At 41.8% G+C, this 15984-nt stretch overlaps 2 protein-coding genes across 2 annotated transcripts in view; one reads left to right on the top strand and one right to left on the bottom strand.

Annotated features, from left to right (window-relative positions):
- LOC109408938 (uncharacterized) overlaps nt 1-15984 on the top strand; it is a 463030-nt gene that overhangs the window by 236521 nt on the left and 210525 nt on the right. The gene's annotated exons all lie outside the window — the stretch shown is intronic.
- The window catches only part of LOC109408944 (DDB1- and CUL4-associated factor 6), a 55148-nt gene that overhangs the window by 32852 nt on the left and 6312 nt on the right, over nt 1-15984 (bottom strand). Inside the window, exon 2 of the mRNA XM_029855827.2 lies at nt 1187-1878. Within this exon, the coding sequence (XP_029711687.2) occupies nt 1187-1292 (106 nt within the window). The 5' untranslated portion in view covers nt 1293-1878. The remainder of the gene's footprint in view (nt 1-1186; nt 1879-15984) is intronic.

The following is a 15984-nucleotide window of genomic DNA, read 5'->3' as shown; positions in this document are numbered from 1 at the left end:
GTGAGCTCCTTCGGGAAATTCTTCCGGGCTTCCTTTGAGGAACCCCGGCAACAGGTTCTTCCGGGAAGCTCTACTGGAATTCTTTCAGAAACTGCTCCCGGAATTTCTTCAGGAACTCTTTCTCTGCTGCTATCAGGATCCATCTAGGAACTCTGTTTGATCTGCTCCAATAGTTCCGTTTGGAGCTCCTGCAGATCCTTCTGGAATTCCTCCAGAAGTTGATTTTGGAATGCTTTCAGATGTTTCTAATGGATATCGTCCATGTGGTTATTAGCGAGTATTTTGAGCAATTCCTCCTGCAGTTTTCATTTATTGCATTCTATATGAAGTTCCTATAGCATTCTTTGAGGAAATACTCCAGTAAGTTGCTTCTGGTTTGCCTCCAACAGGAGTTCCTGGAAAAATCTCAGATGGAACCTGTTAGGAATGCCAGAAGATTCAGAATATTAAATGAATACCTGGAAAATCTCATCAAAAGCTTTCTGGGGTTCCCAATCGTAAACAACAAGGCCACGAAACGTCAAAGACATAGACAAATTTATCTTAACAACCGTAGCATGCAGTGCCCTACAAAAACCTGGACAGGATTACGGAGAAATTTGAATTGGTAAATCCTATCAACTTTCCAAATTGGATTGGACAGGAACCGTGTGAAGATCCTGAGATCCCGTTTAGGATTAGCTGATTAAGAGGGCTGCAAGTTTGGTTCTAGTGATCCAATCATAATGAAATTTGAAATATGTTTCTCCTTGATAATGTCTAGCTAGTATTACTTTCATATTATGCAAAAGTTGTTTTTTTTATCATTTCCCTCAAGGTGTGTAATCCTTTAATACGGGTACTTTCGTATACCTAAGCTGTTAACGATCAATAGCCGCAGCGACTGGCGGTTATTTTCATATTTTAAAAATATAACACTCGCGTTTCGCACGATGTGTCAAAACCATATGATTCCCTTTCTTTCTACTAGCACATGGATGTACGTTTCTATTACGCATTGCTTCTAACAAAATCACAACGTTGGCGTCGCTTACAGGTGCATTATTAGACATTTCAGACTTAATTGCCAACGTATTCTGGGAGAAAACGAACGAGCATGCCAAGCCAAAAAATTCCCATCTCACATATGATGGGAGTTCGCCAACCTTGACCGTCATAGAAATACCTCGGCAACGACGACACTTACCTTTGCATGTGCGGGCAAGCCGCTGCCCATACGAATCCTCCCCATGGCCCGCTCCTCCTTGGTACAACGTTCGAAAGACACTTTTATTACGCCAATCCGTTCGCATTCCTGGTACAGTAGCTTCCTTTCCACACGAACCAAATCCTCACCAATCAAACCTTAGTCACTGTTTTATGATTCCGTTAAACTTCCGTCACCGAGCAAACTCGATAACAGTCCAACGACGGACGACGGTTTGTTGTTATCAACCACAAGCAACACTAAATTCTTCTGATTCTGCTTTACAGGGGTGCACCTAATATCAGTAGGCCGTGCGGCGTGATCACTATCTTATCATCAGGCAAACACCGCGATTCACAATCACTTTATCCAAGTAGGCGAAAAAATTCTTTTTCCCTCACCGACTCGACTTCTTCACACAGATTTCATGAACGAACGTCCTCCGAGAACCGACGACCGAGCAACCGACCGACCGAACCCTACCAGGTGACGACGGGCAATGCCTACTTCATCCCAGCAGGATGATCGACGGCAGCAACAGCAATAGCATCATCATCTGCTTCATCGTGCGATCTGGTCTGCTCACTTGCCTTCACTTCCCTTCTCTGGTGCGGAAGGGATCGAGGATAGGATGCGGCTGGGCTGGGCGGTAAGATGTGTGATGTGATCAATCTCTCGGGCGTACGGAAGCACTGAATTTGTGAAAAATGTATACATGTTTAAAAACAGATATGGATATGGCACACAGACGGTACAAAATTCCTGTCTCGGTCAGTCGACGAGCAGGAGCGATGAGGTTTTCGTCAGGGGCGTATGAGGGACAGTGAATCAAAATTCAACCATCGCGCAACGACAATGTCGTCTAAGTGTAGAATTAGCATTTAAGTTAAAATACATGTTAATATAAACAAAAAAAAAACAATGTCGCAACCTAAATTCGTAATAACATCTACTAGGAGCTCAACGGATCCTACAAAGTCTTACACAAGTTGTCATGATGAACGTGATGTGATTGAAAGGTGGAAGCAGTATTTCTACAAACCCGAAAATGAAAAGCGACTGGTACACATATTCGCCGGAAAAAGTAATAGGTAGGGTCTTGTACCATTTGGGCAGGTGTACCTATTTTGGGCACTTGCTGCTATAACTAAGTTAATTTTAAACCGATTGATTTGAATTTTTGTACAGAGTTAGATACTGTACGTCTCTAACTCTATACGAAAAAACAATCGGTTGAAATCAATAATAAGTAAATCAATCGGTTTGAAATTGACTCAGTTATAGCGGCAAGTGTCCAAAATAGGTAAACCCGCCCAAATGGTACAAGACCCTACGTGAGTACGACAGAAGATGAAACTAGCACCCAAACTTTTTTATTGAAATACTAGCTGTCCCGGCAAACTTTGTCTTGCCGTCTTGTGGTGGTTTGACAACTGTTAGGCTCAAAAAAGCACCGCACTCTAGATTGGTTTCATTTCGATCGTGTTGTTTTCCTTCCCAGCACATGAAAAACCATCACTTCATCTATTTTCTTACTTTCCTATTTGATTTTCGTAACTTTTTGTACATATAAACACAGCCTCCATGAAAACGAATCGAACCGTGCAAGAGCCATCCTGATCGGTTCAGCCGTTCGTAAGTTTTGTTGCCTCAAAGCATGAGCATGAGCATGAGCATGAGATGACCGTACAATTCGTAGTTGCTACTCCGTTACTGACCAGAACAGTCAACATTGCACAGGGAACCAAATGGATGGGGCCTGGGTGTAGCTTTCCATCCTCAATGTGCAATTTTGAAGGTTCAAAACTTTATATTGTCAGTACCGGCGCCGGCCACGTCCTTACGGTCATCGGGGAAGGGAAGGAATGTTGGTGTGACATCCGTTGCTACTAGAGACCGTGTGTACCTCCGCATCCCCACGGTTGTCACAGGAAGGACGTTTGTTAGTGGGAAGGGAAGGGATAGAAAGTTACATAGATCTGGATTCACATTGGTAAGTGATGTGAGCTATGCAACCCTTGATATGATTAAGTCTTCCGCCAGCCGGCTGTCGGAAGAATACAATAATTTTACTGTATGTTTGTGTATTAAATTTAATTATATACCGGGTATGAATATTTTTTAAACCACGCTTATGTCAGATCCACTCGTAATAACGCACGTTTTAAGCTTATCGTTTCTCAGTCAGAAAATAAACTGTATGCAAATGTTACGTTAAAATGTAAATTCAGATTATGATGTGATAATAGCCCGTTTAGCCATAAAGAAGCAAGCCATAACACATTTAGTTACTAAGCCGAAATAACAGTGCACACGAGCCACCATCCTGCGACCCCCTGACATGGGCTACTTGCTTGAAACACAAGCAAGAATTGCTGATTTTCTTGCACTGCAAAAGTGACAAATCCACATCCGCCAACGACAACGTCGTCATCGAAACTCGACAGAAAAGGCAGACGGATCGGTGTGAGCTGCGGCAAAAACGCGGTCCAAAAGAAAGTGGAGGAAATTGCTCCGTAATATCAACCACGGGGTGAATTGACACCGAATCCCGGAGCTTGGGCAGGAGCAGTGCCCAACACAGGAGAAACAGATCGCACTATCGGTCTGGAAACATCACGCCCAACAAATCTTGTACAAGATCCGGCAAGCTGCTGCACAGTTCGGCAAGCTCGCACTGAGTTTTTCCTGCGGTGCGAACGCGAATAAAAGTGTCCGAAGGAGGAACGTGTCAGCCATCATCCGGTTAGAGGATCGGGGTCGGCGAGATTGACCGCACACGACGGCGTAGTCAGCGAGTCCGGACCGAGCCACACACACCGCGAATTCACGGAGGAAAACGGGTGTCCGGGCAGCGACCTGAATAAGGATAGGACGATCTGCACCCACTGGCGAACTGGCAACCCACATCGTTTCGAAGCGCTGATTCCTTGGCCTGCACGTATCCGTAAGAACGCTCCGGCTCTTGGTCACTCAACGGAATCGATCGGATCACCCTGTTATCCGTGCGCGGTGCCAAACGCATCGCTTCAACTGAACCGTCTTTTGGACTTTCGCAGACAGTACTCCGACGGGTAAGCTGCCAACAAGAAAACACTCACCAAGATTGAGTGGCCACCACCTGACGCGTCCGGAAAAGCCGGTGTGCAGCACAGCGAGATGCGATCTGTGAAGGGTTGTCGTCGTCCAAACTAAGAGCCGTCCGATCGTCGGGAATGGCCCATGTCAGCATCAGCCGGTCCGTGAGTAGCAAGTTAAGCAAAACAATGTTTTAGCATTAAGAAAGAAACCAGTTAGGCAGAATAGGGTCAGTGCAGGAATCTGATTGAATACATGGCTTGGTTATGAAACCGTAATCTGATCATTAGTTGGCGTTTGATTTTGTGCTAGCCGAGACGACTGTAAGCCATTTCTTCTGCTTAGGTCGTACTCCACAACACAAATCCGTTTAGTGTTACTGCCAATACTGAAAAACCGAAACCCGCGCCGTAGCTTTACGAGTAAACTGGACAACTAAACAACTAGAATCGTTGCTTTTGAGTTTCATCTATGTTCTTGTATTACTTTTTTTTCCGCGTTCCCGTGTTAATAAGATTGGGGATAATAAAACCGTTGTACATATTTATTATCCGCGAATGTTCGCAACGCGTAATATAAGTTGAAGGTGTGATGAACAGAAATACATTATCGTAAATGTTCGGAAAAGATATCGAAATTATGGAACTCGGCACGAATAAATCGACGCGGAAAACTTGGTCTACTTGTCACTGTATCGTACAGTAATCTTGACCTTTCTAAAGAAAGAGGCCGTTTTGATCGCTGATTGCCTGCTTGTAAATCTGAAATAGAAAAAAGTATTAAATTGTGATACGTTCTCCACTGTTATATTTTTGTAAATTGTTATTTATACATAGTTTAAATTTACCTCCATCCCTCTGAAACAAACGGTATATTAGCAGTGCAAAATAAATAGAATAAAATAAATAAAAAAATAAAAAAATAAATAGTGTAAAAAAGTACACCAAATCTTGACCCTGGAATGTTCCTGCATTTAAATAAACCAGGCTAGAAAATAGCAAGATCAAAACTTGAAATGGTAGATCTTACACCGTAACGCACCATTCCAAGGTGATCTACCCACGTTACGGGTTGTAAGTTTTGTTGCCTCAAAGGGATTTCAAACTCATTTTTATATATATAGATAGATAGATAGATTGATGTTTCTCGCTTGATGGTGTATTGAAGAATAACATACTGGCTACCAACTACAGCTATTTATACTGTCAAATGGGATTATTCTATTCCCAAGTAACCACAAGCTTCATAACATTAATTCAATCGTATTATAGTTTAGCTAATGCGAGATAACTTTTATTCTACACCTGTCAAGTAATAAAGCATTTAATTTACATTATGAAAGCATTGAAGCATTATGGGATATTGACAGTTCGGTATAGTTCTATAGGGGCGTTGTTTAATGCTTCATTGCATTACCATGTTTAAAGCTTTATGGCAATCAATAATGCAAGGATTTATTACTTTATATACGCCTTTACTAATGCTTTCATAGTTGTAAACAGAAAAAAACATCAGTTCGAAAAAAAATCTGTACAACCTTTTTAAAAACACAACCATTTAAAAGAAAAAAAAAAGCAAACCCAAATTTTCATGGATTGCTGCATAGAACTTGGATTATCATGCTCAGATGTTGCTGAAAATTTATATTGTGCATGGTTTTTTTTTATTCTGGTTGGGACATGAAGACAATCAGATGCTAAGGGAACAAACATTATGTGGGGTTGAGGTATTGGTTTCCTTACACGGAGAAACTGAAAAACTCAAAATTAGGTACTTTTAAACTCAATTTTGAGTTCTTTTTCATCTCCCTTTTCATGCGCTCTTTCTATTGTTGTCAGAGAGTGAAGAGAGAAACACCCCAACTTTTGCAGTTCCGTGCGTCAAGCCAAAACTGAGTTTCTAGCACAGTACTCAAATTTGAGTGAATACAACCTAGTCAAAATTTCGGTTGGGTGGAAAAAACTTAAAATTAGGTATTTTTTTCACATGGAAGCAAGCGGGAACAACCCAACAAAAACATCGATTCCATCAACTCAAAATTGGCTTGATGCACGCAACCCCGAAGTTGGGTGGAAAGAACTCACTTTTGGGTAGTTTCGTCTCTCCGTGTATAGTGCCCCGATTTCATAAAATAAATGGTAGAAGTGAGCACGTATGAAAACAATAAGAGCAGAATCAACACAGACTAATTTATATCTTTATATTATCTTCGTTTGTGGAATCAATTGGTTCTGCAATCGCTTGTTTTCGAATGAATTTGGGAGAGTAAGATAACTGATGGCATTCAGACCCTAGCACAACTTTTTAGAGCTGCTGAAAACACAAATCAATAAGCACGAGCTAAGTATACGTTACTTTATGTTGCACATTTTTCCGGGTGCAAAATGCATGGTAGTCGTAGCACAGCGTTAGCACGTCCGAGTTTCATCGCAGTCCAGTTTCAGCAGTCTAGGTTCAATTCCCGAATTAGAATAAAAAACATCAGAGTGAGAGTATCGGAACAGGTATGAGAAGATAAAAATAGTCAGCAAAATGAAAAAAATACTTTTTTTCTTTTGTTGACATGATGCCTTAAGTATACATTCTATACTATTTCATTGCATTAGCTATATGGTACAAGCATTTTATTTGCTTTAGCAATCACCACAGTAAAGCTTGCTTTAAATCAACAATAGTAGCGCCACTTTCGACTTTAAACCTACTTTAATGGTAACTATATGACAAAATAACTTTACATAGCATGTCCAGGGCTGTTACAAAAGTGTCGATTTGGAAACCGCAAAATCCGCGCCAAGACATTTGAAATCCGCGCCGAGGTCATCAAATCCGCGCCAGTGCAAAAACATGTGGTTTTGATGACTCAAACTCTAAAAAGGCAGAATTTTTCAGAGAAGATCCAAAGAAAATGAACTTTTCATGACTTTTGTTGCACTCCAGATGAAGAGCTTTTCTATTGATAAATCGATTTTTAACCATTACCAATCCATGAATTTAGATGACTACTTCTACATCAAACAAGAGTTTAAACATGTTGCAAACAGACTATTGTTTTAATTGGCATATAAAGTTTCGGATGCTTATCAATCAGGGTGTCTTCTATTTTACGAAAATGGAAGTTCCTGTTCCCTGAAGCAGTCCCAAAAAGGAGCATTCTTGGCGAAACTTTAATATAATTTTATATATAACCAACATTATGGTAGAAATTCTGAAAAAAAATCTGACCTAAGTCCCAAAACACCAAACAAAATTTTTAGAAGCTTTTTGTGAAATTTATGGATTATTTTCTGCAGAAACTTATTTTGTTGAATCTTCACAGTGATGCGAGGAGCAATACTAGCATAGACTAATTACTAGTGGTGATTACATCACCAATAAATTTTATTCCTAAGGAAGATATTTATGAAAAAGGAAGCATTTCATGAATGTATCTGTGTAACTTTTCTAAACATTAAGACAAAAGATATGCAGAAAAGAATTTTTGCATCAGAAATTTATGATACATGTTTCTGGCCACACCACATCCTTGGAAATTCAGTGAAGATATCAGCAAGAATGCCCTCAGTCTTTCCGAATGCATCAACGATTTCTTCAAGTGTTCTGCAAAAAAAATCCTCCAAAAATTCTACCAAGAAACTGCCCGCAATGCCCCTTTCAACGAGTGCTCCGATTGAAAATCAATGAGTAATTTTACTATTACATACAACAGAAGCTTACGTATGTTTAGGATAATTCTATTTAGTCAAAAATAATCGATTCGACAGGTGTTCCACTAATAACTGCTTTAGGAATTTCGTCAATTCGGAAATCTGAAACTCATCCAGAATCAATCAAAAAAATCCTGCATGTTAAAAAATTGCTAAAAATATCCTATGCTTCACATTTTATCCAGAGTTTTTCAAAAGCTTTTTCTATGGAATTATTTAAGAATGCAATCATAAAAATCTCCAGGACGTTTTACCTGTATCTTTTTTCAAGACTTTCGGACATTTTGTGTCAGAAAATCAATCAGATTCTATCAGATTGATTGCTTACGATACACACAGTCTACAAAACCAATGGTTTTCTTGACAGGATTCTGTTACATTTGACTACAAAATTCAACCAAATGTTTCTTCAAAATTTCCGATAGACGTCTTTTTGCAAATTCCACAAAAAAGCTTTACGAAACAACAATTTTAGAAATCTTGCCATTATTTATTTAATTTTTTTTTCGAACGTCAGGCATTGCTCTATAGGTAAGTTCCGTCCAAAAATATAAATTAAATTCAAAATATTAGTCAAAAACTGATTAGCAGGGTTAAGACAGAAATGACTTCAAGAGTTGACTAAGAAATTCAGAATATGGTCTTCTAAGTTTTAATAAATTGAGCTTCTAGTGCAATGCAACTTAACTAGCACTCCACGCTATTGACTATAAAAATTGTTTTTGCACAAACACAATATACCATTATTCTCTAATACTCTAATTCTAATACTTCTAATTCTCTAATTTGAAAATGTTCTTGTTCGTGTCCAAATGTTTGATGTAAGTACATTTAAAAAACCATTTCCGCAAAATCCGCGCCAAAATTAGTAAAAACGCGCGAAATCCGCGCGAAACGCAAAAACCGCAAAAAACGCAAAATCCGCGCCATCTGTAACAGCCCTGCATGTCATATAATACACTATAAAGCGAAATTAATGCTCTATATGCAGCGTCATGGTTACTTGGGTTGTTATTATGATTAGGAACTGCTACTACGATTGGCAACATTTGTAACTTCAACATTCCCTCCCAGTTGCTTAATACTGATTCCATTTTGCTTCGAAGGTTGAGGATTGATGGCGTCGCAAGTGATTTCGTCAGTATGTCGACTGTATGGTATGTCCTTCTTGAAGTTGAGTCCGACCAAATGAATTCAGTAACAAATTTTGAAAACGACGTATAATCAATGGTGTAGCATTGATTATACGTCGTTTTCAAAATTTGTTGCTGAATTAGTCTTGCTGCCTTTTGTGTTTATTTCCTTCTGTACCCTGGATGTCTTTGGTTTGAGTATATTGACTTTGTTTCTTCAAGGTCCGCCATCAATTCATTCAATCACATGGTAATGTACTCTGCTTCTGTTGATGACATTGCAATCGCTGCTTGTCTCTTAACTTCTCCTGGCTTGGTGTGACATCCTGATATCTTCTCTACTGATTTGCCGCTCAGGAACGAAGTTCACATGTCCATTCGATTGTTTTCTATTCCTCTGGTGTTTGAGATGGCGAAGACTGTTCGTATCGTGCTTCATTTCATCATCGGGGTAAAACGTTTCGGTAACCTGAAAAGGATGATCTGCAGCAGAAAACGATCCATACGAAGTAATAAAATCTTTTAACACACCTGATTTCCTGCACTCCCGACCACTGGTCCTTGGAGCAGTCTCAATCTGAAAGTTACTCCTGTCAAGTTGTGGTGGGAGTGCCGATGCTCTTGATTCCGTGTCACTTGGTTCTCCGGTTGAGTCTTCTGGAATGATGTCCTCAGCATCTCGGGGTATCCAGTTAGCCTAGTGATTAAGGCTATGGATCACTAATCCGGAGACGGCGGGTTCAATTCCCGTTCCAGTCGGGAAACTTGTCTCGACTCCCTGGACATAGTGTATCATTGTACTTGCCACACAATGTACAAATTCATGCAATTGCAGGTAAAGAAAAGCCCTTCAATTAATAACTGTGGAAGTGCTCTAAGAACACTAAGTTAAAGTGAGGCAGGCCATGTTCCAATGCGAACGATGAGCCGCAAAGAAGAAGAAGAGAAGAAGTCCTCAGCATCTTTATCTTCTTCACGACGATCACCAGCTCCTTTACGAAGCACAACGGGATACATTTCTGCTGTTGCTCCTCCTTATCCAGGTTGTTCATCGGCCACCGCTTGCATTTATTCCTCTCTCTTTCTCTTTTGTTTCCGGGATTGTTAGAGAAACAACTGTGTGTGTAATTTGAACTTCATCTTCAGACGTCTTCCGAACATCTCGAGCCACAAACTACTTTCTTGGTGTAGGACCCAACTTTGTTTGCTTTTATTTCGGAATCCGAGAGAACGCCAGACATCCGAATGTGCGCAAATGATCCACCTTTGGCTTTTCTCGTGCCATATTTCATCGGAAGTTTTGCTCATCAAGGTCTCAGTTGGACTCCGGTGGCTCCGGTTCAATGATCTTGTTGTCGCAGGTTTTGAACCGTTGAAGGGCAAATGAGCAATTTCGCTTTCCGCCCGTGTTTCGCAAAACTGTTTGGTAGTTTTCGTAAACGTCATTCCGTGGACCATTTTCGATCGATGCAGCTTCTCCATGATTTGGTAGCTCGGATAGGCACATCGCCTATGCCAGCCTTCCATATCAGCCTTTTCTCCAGATCCTGCCGTTATAGCTGATCCCGTTTCCACATCCATCGTGAGATAAAATAATTTACCGCGCATCATGGCACACTTTTTCAGAACTGCTCGATCTAGTAGAAATTCCACGTGAACACCAACCTTCAGCAACGCCACTACAGATAGTAAATTGAACCAGAGATTGGGGCCGTACAACACTTAACTGGTCTTCAATGACAGTCATCCGCTCTCAACGACCACCTTCCCCTTCACGATTCCTTCATTCATCGCCGGCGTTCATCGCCGGTCGTACTGGATCCAGAACCGGAAAGTTTGCCTCGGTGAAAGCCGGTGAAGCGTTCCTCCTCTTCGGCTGGTTGGATGTGGATGCCTTCTTGCGGATTGCAATAAACTCGGCGCGCTTCGGACACACCTTCGAACTCGCCAGATGTCCACCTTCACAGTTGGCGCATTTTGGTTCGTTGTTGTTGCAGCGATTTTTGGTGTGGTAGCCACCGCAGTCCACACATCGTCGTGCCATTCGGCAGTTTCTGATGCCATGGCCGAACCGCTGGCATCTCATACATTGAGTCACCTCACGGTGCACCGGCTTGTACCGCTCCCAGGAGATTTCGAAGTCGTCAAAGGTTTTGACCTTCTACAGCTCCTTCAACGTGGCGGACCCACGAGTGAGGTGAATGAGGTAGGGTTGGTCGCGAAACTTACGGGTGGTATCGCGACGGATGATTTTGTGAACCACGATTGGCTTCAGTCCATTTTCGATGAGGTCCAACCTCAGTTTCTCGGTGTCCATATCCTCGAGTCCACGAAGCACCACTTTCATCGGCCTCGTCTCTGGATCGTCATGCGTGTAGTGCTCGATCCAGTTCGGCTTCATTAAGTACTGCGTAGCCCGATGGTAGCAGTCTTTGGAATTAAAGATGAGCCTGACTCCCCCAGTGCAAAGCCGGAAATTGCACGTCGCAGGTTCGTCACGCTCGAACAACAACGGACGCAGGAACGCCGGGTCCTTGTTCGGTACGAACATTGGCGGGCACTTCTCCTTCCGCGGAAGCTTCTCAAGAGCCGGCTGGTCACCGGTCACATCGTCCTCCAATGAGTGGTAGGTGTTTTTCTGGAGTAGGTATACCTCCTCATTCAGCGGGTTACCACCTGGATCCGTCTTATTCTTCTTCTTCGTCCGGTTGGTTGAAGGGGAACGGTTTGCAGCGTGCTTCGATGCACCGCCTTGCTGGGCTCCAACTTCCTTCTTGTAGCGCTTAGGTGGTTTCGCGGCCGAGCCGGCCGCCGGATCACCCACACGGAAAAACGAAAGTACCCAAAAGTGAGTTCATTCCACCCAACTTCGAGGTTGCGTGCGGGAAGCCAATTTTGAGTTGTTGGAGTCGATGTTTAGGTAGGTAGTTTGCATTTAGGCGTATACGGCCAAAGTACCTAAACTCAAGGTTCTTTTTACTCAACCGTCAGTTAAAATTACTCAACTTTCGGTACTGTGCCACTTACTCAATTTTGGCTTCCCGCATCGAACTCTCAAAGTTGGGTTGTTTTGCTATTCACTCTCTGACAACAATAAAGAGAGCGAATGAAACAGGATGCAAAAAAGAACTCAAAAGTGAGTTTAAAAATACTCAAATTTGGGTTCTCGTGTTTTTCAGTGATGCTGGGGATTGAAGCGCGAAAGAAATTCGCCACCAAGGAAAATTGCTTTGCACAAGCTTAGCACAGACGTCCGAACACATCAAGTGTCATTTGTCGAATGAATGATGACTTACTGGCAAAAAACTGCAGCTATTTATACTGTCAAATGAGATTATTCTACTGTTACTTTGATTAGCAACTGCTACTACGGTTGGCAACCTTTGTTACTTCAACAGTATACGCCTCATTGACGTGGACATAGTTCACCGGTTCAATGAGAACTGTCACCTTGGCTCTCGCTTTCCGGTCTTTCACATGGTCCACAATGTAGGGGTTGAGAGAGATATGAAGAAAAAGATTAATAGGGCATATAGCGTCAGTTGCGGTGATGCACCACCGGAAAAACAAAGCAAACGATCAACATGAAATGAAACGTCAGTCTTGTAAAGCATTTTGTGCGAGAAGGTATCGCTCCTCCTCGTTAGCGTGCGTTTGGCTGCAGGATTCGGCTCAAGATTCGGCTGGTGTGTTCGGAAGTGTCCCTCCGGACACTACAATGGCACAGCCGGTAGGTAAGCTCCCGTGTTGTGGTTTTGTGGCCTCGAGATAGAGAAGTGGCGGCGACTGAAAGCGGGACAGGGTGTCCGTTTGTGTTGTGGACTCCATCCAGTGTTTTGCTTCCGTAGCTGCAGGTGTGTGCCGGCGGCGTGTGGGGCTGGTGCAGTCGGTGCAGTACGGGTGATTTTTGTTTTGTTTGGATTTGTTTGTTGATTGGTCTGGTCGATGAGACAGTGACGGGTTGCGGTTCCGTCCTGCTATGATTGTTTATTTGTCATTTGCTGATTGATGGGCTGGTGAACGGTTTTCTTTATTTTTTTTTCATACCGAATTCAGGCATTGATTTCATGGCGTGACTTTGGTAGCGGTCGGTCACCGAGTGGTCGCTGGATGTTCTCTGGATAGGAGATGTTGGCAATTACACTAGTTTACAGCATTTTTGAACTCGGTAAGCTGATGATCGTTTTTGGTGTAGAATCATGCCCTGAGTTCGAAAACGCGAAGGAAAAAAATTACAGTAGAGCGGAAATTTTTTCGACTTTCCATACAAGGTTGATGATTTGAAATAGATTTTTGTTCTATTTTTAAGCAAAGTCGCTCACTTCAAACATCTCATTCTCCGTAATCAATGCTCCGATTGAGCTGAAATTTTTACTGTGAATCACCTACATATGATATGTCGAATAAACGTCGAGAAAGAATTTTTAAGTTGATTTTTTCTTATTGAAAAAAATACATTTCTTCAAAAAATTTTGGGAATTTTGCTAAAATTCAAGAAGATCGTCCCCAAAACTCGCCAGTATCTTGAATTTCATCAATCTGACGCAAAACCTGTATTCAGATGACCGAATGGTATTGTATTCAGCTTTTAATTTATGGAAAAAGATTTATAATTGGTTGAACAAAACGCAATATATTTGAATTTTAGTAAATTGCATATTTTGAAAAGTTACAAAACTCGATATTGAGCTAAAACTCAAAAACTGTTCTACATTAAATTTTTTGAAGGTCGGTTTCGAAATCAGCACTAAATTGTGCTTCAAAAATGTTGGTCGTTGACAGAAGTTCACGACTTTCATTTTATTTTGTAAACTTGTGTTATTTGGCCCACTGTTATAATTTGCAGGTGGATAGTGGATGGAGATGACAGGATTTGCAGCTTTGTTTTCATTTGGAGTATTGCGTTAGTTTTCGGTGGTTTGTAGGTGTAAGACCGAATGGCTCGTTGTAACAGGATGGGGTGGGGTTGGTACATTCTATGCATAAAGAACACATAGAAAAGGTCCTTCATTGATGCTTTTTGTGAACTTGTGTATATGTGTATGTAGTTTGATTCAAGGCTTTATTAGTTGAAATTACCGAAGAAGAGCGGCAGAAATGAAATAATTTACAACAGAAAAGCGAATTCCCCCGAGACGGTAAGCTTACAGTGTATTCCCCTGAGAGGGTAAGCTGCAACAGTAAAGCGAATTCCCCCGAGAGGGTAAGCTAACAGCGAATTCCCCCGAGAGGGTAAGCTGCAACAGTAAAGCCACAGATAACAGACGTTTATGCTTATATTGGCAATATGTGTAAAAATGCTCAACAGCCATTTTGTATGTAACGAGCAGCTGAAACTCATGTGGCAATCATTTAGAGATGGCGCAGTGATCGATAGTCAGTGATCGCTTTCAAGATTGCATGCACTACGCAATTTTACATTCAAGATTGTATTCGATCTTGAATGAAAGTGGAACTTTGAACTATTTTTGCATTCAAGTTAGATGTAATGTCGCAATCAGTTGAGTAGATGGCGGTAGTGAGCCAACGAATATCGTTTTGAACATTTACACAGGATTCTGCGAAAAATTTGTACTAGCATAAACATCTGTTATCTGTGGTAAAGCGAATTCCCCCGAGAGGGTAAGCTAACAGCGAATTCCCCCGAGAGGGTAAGCTGCAACAGTAAAGCGAATTCCCCCGAGAGGGTAAGCTAACAGCGAATTCCCCCGAGAGGGTAAGCTGCAACAGTAAAGCGAATTCCCCCGAGAGGGTAAGCTAACAGCGAATTCCCCCGAGAGGGTAAGCTGCAACAGTAAAGCGAATTCCCCCGAGAGGGTAAGCTAACAGCGAATTCCCCCGAGAGGGTAAGCTGCAACAGTAAAGCCACAGATAACAGACGTTTATGCTTATATTGGCAATATGTGTAAAAATGCTCAACAGCCATTTTGTATGTAACGAGCAGCTGAAACTCATGTGGCAATCATTTAGAGATGGCGCAGTGATCGATAGTCAGTGATCGCTTTCAAGATTGCATGCACTACGCAATTTTACATTCAAGATTGTATTCGATCTTGAATGAAAGTGGAACTTTGAACTATTTTTGCATTCAAGTTAGATGTAATGTCGCAATCAGTTGAGTAGATGGCGGTAGTGAGCCAACGAATATCGTTTTGAACATTTACACAGGATTCTGCGAAAAATTTGTACTAGCATAAACATCTGTTATCTGTGGTAAAGCGAATTCCCCCGAGAGGGTAAGCTAACAGCGAATTCCCCCGAGAGGGTAAGCTGCAACAGTAAAGCGAATTCCCCCGAGAGGGTAAGCTAACAGCGAATTCCCCCGAGAGGGTAAGCTGCAACAGTAAAGCCACAGATAACAGACGTTTATGCTTATATTGGCAATATGTGTAAAAATGCTCAACAGCCATTTTGTATGTAACGAGCAGCTGAAACTCATGTGGCAATCATTTAGAGATGGCGCAGTGATCGATAGTCAGTGATCGCTTTCAAGATTGCATGCACTACGCAATTTTACATTCAAGATTGTATTCGATCTTGAATGAAAGTGGAACTTTGAACTATTTTTGCATTCAAGTTAGATGTAATGTCGCAATCAGTTGAGTAGATGGCGGTAGTGAGCCAACGAATATCGTTTTGAACATTTACACAGGATTCTGCGAAAAATTTGTACTAGCATAAACATCTGTTATCTGTGGTAAAGCGAATTCCCCCGAGAGGGTAAGCTAACAGCGAATTCCCCCGAGAGGGTAAGCTGCAACAGTAAAGCGAATTCCCCCGAGAGGGTAAGCTAACAGCGAATTCCCCCGAGAGGGTAAGCTGCAACAGTAAAGCGAATTCCCCCGAGAGGGTAAGCTAACAGCGAATTCCCCCGAGAGGGTAA

This window comes from Aedes albopictus, chromosome 1 (assembly GCF_035046485.1).
Source record: "Aedes albopictus strain Foshan chromosome 1, AalbF5, whole genome shotgun sequence".
Taxonomy (NCBI): Eukaryota; Metazoa; Arthropoda; class Insecta; order Diptera; family Culicidae; genus Aedes; species Aedes albopictus.
This window is presented reverse-complemented; position numbering and strand designations above follow the sequence as displayed.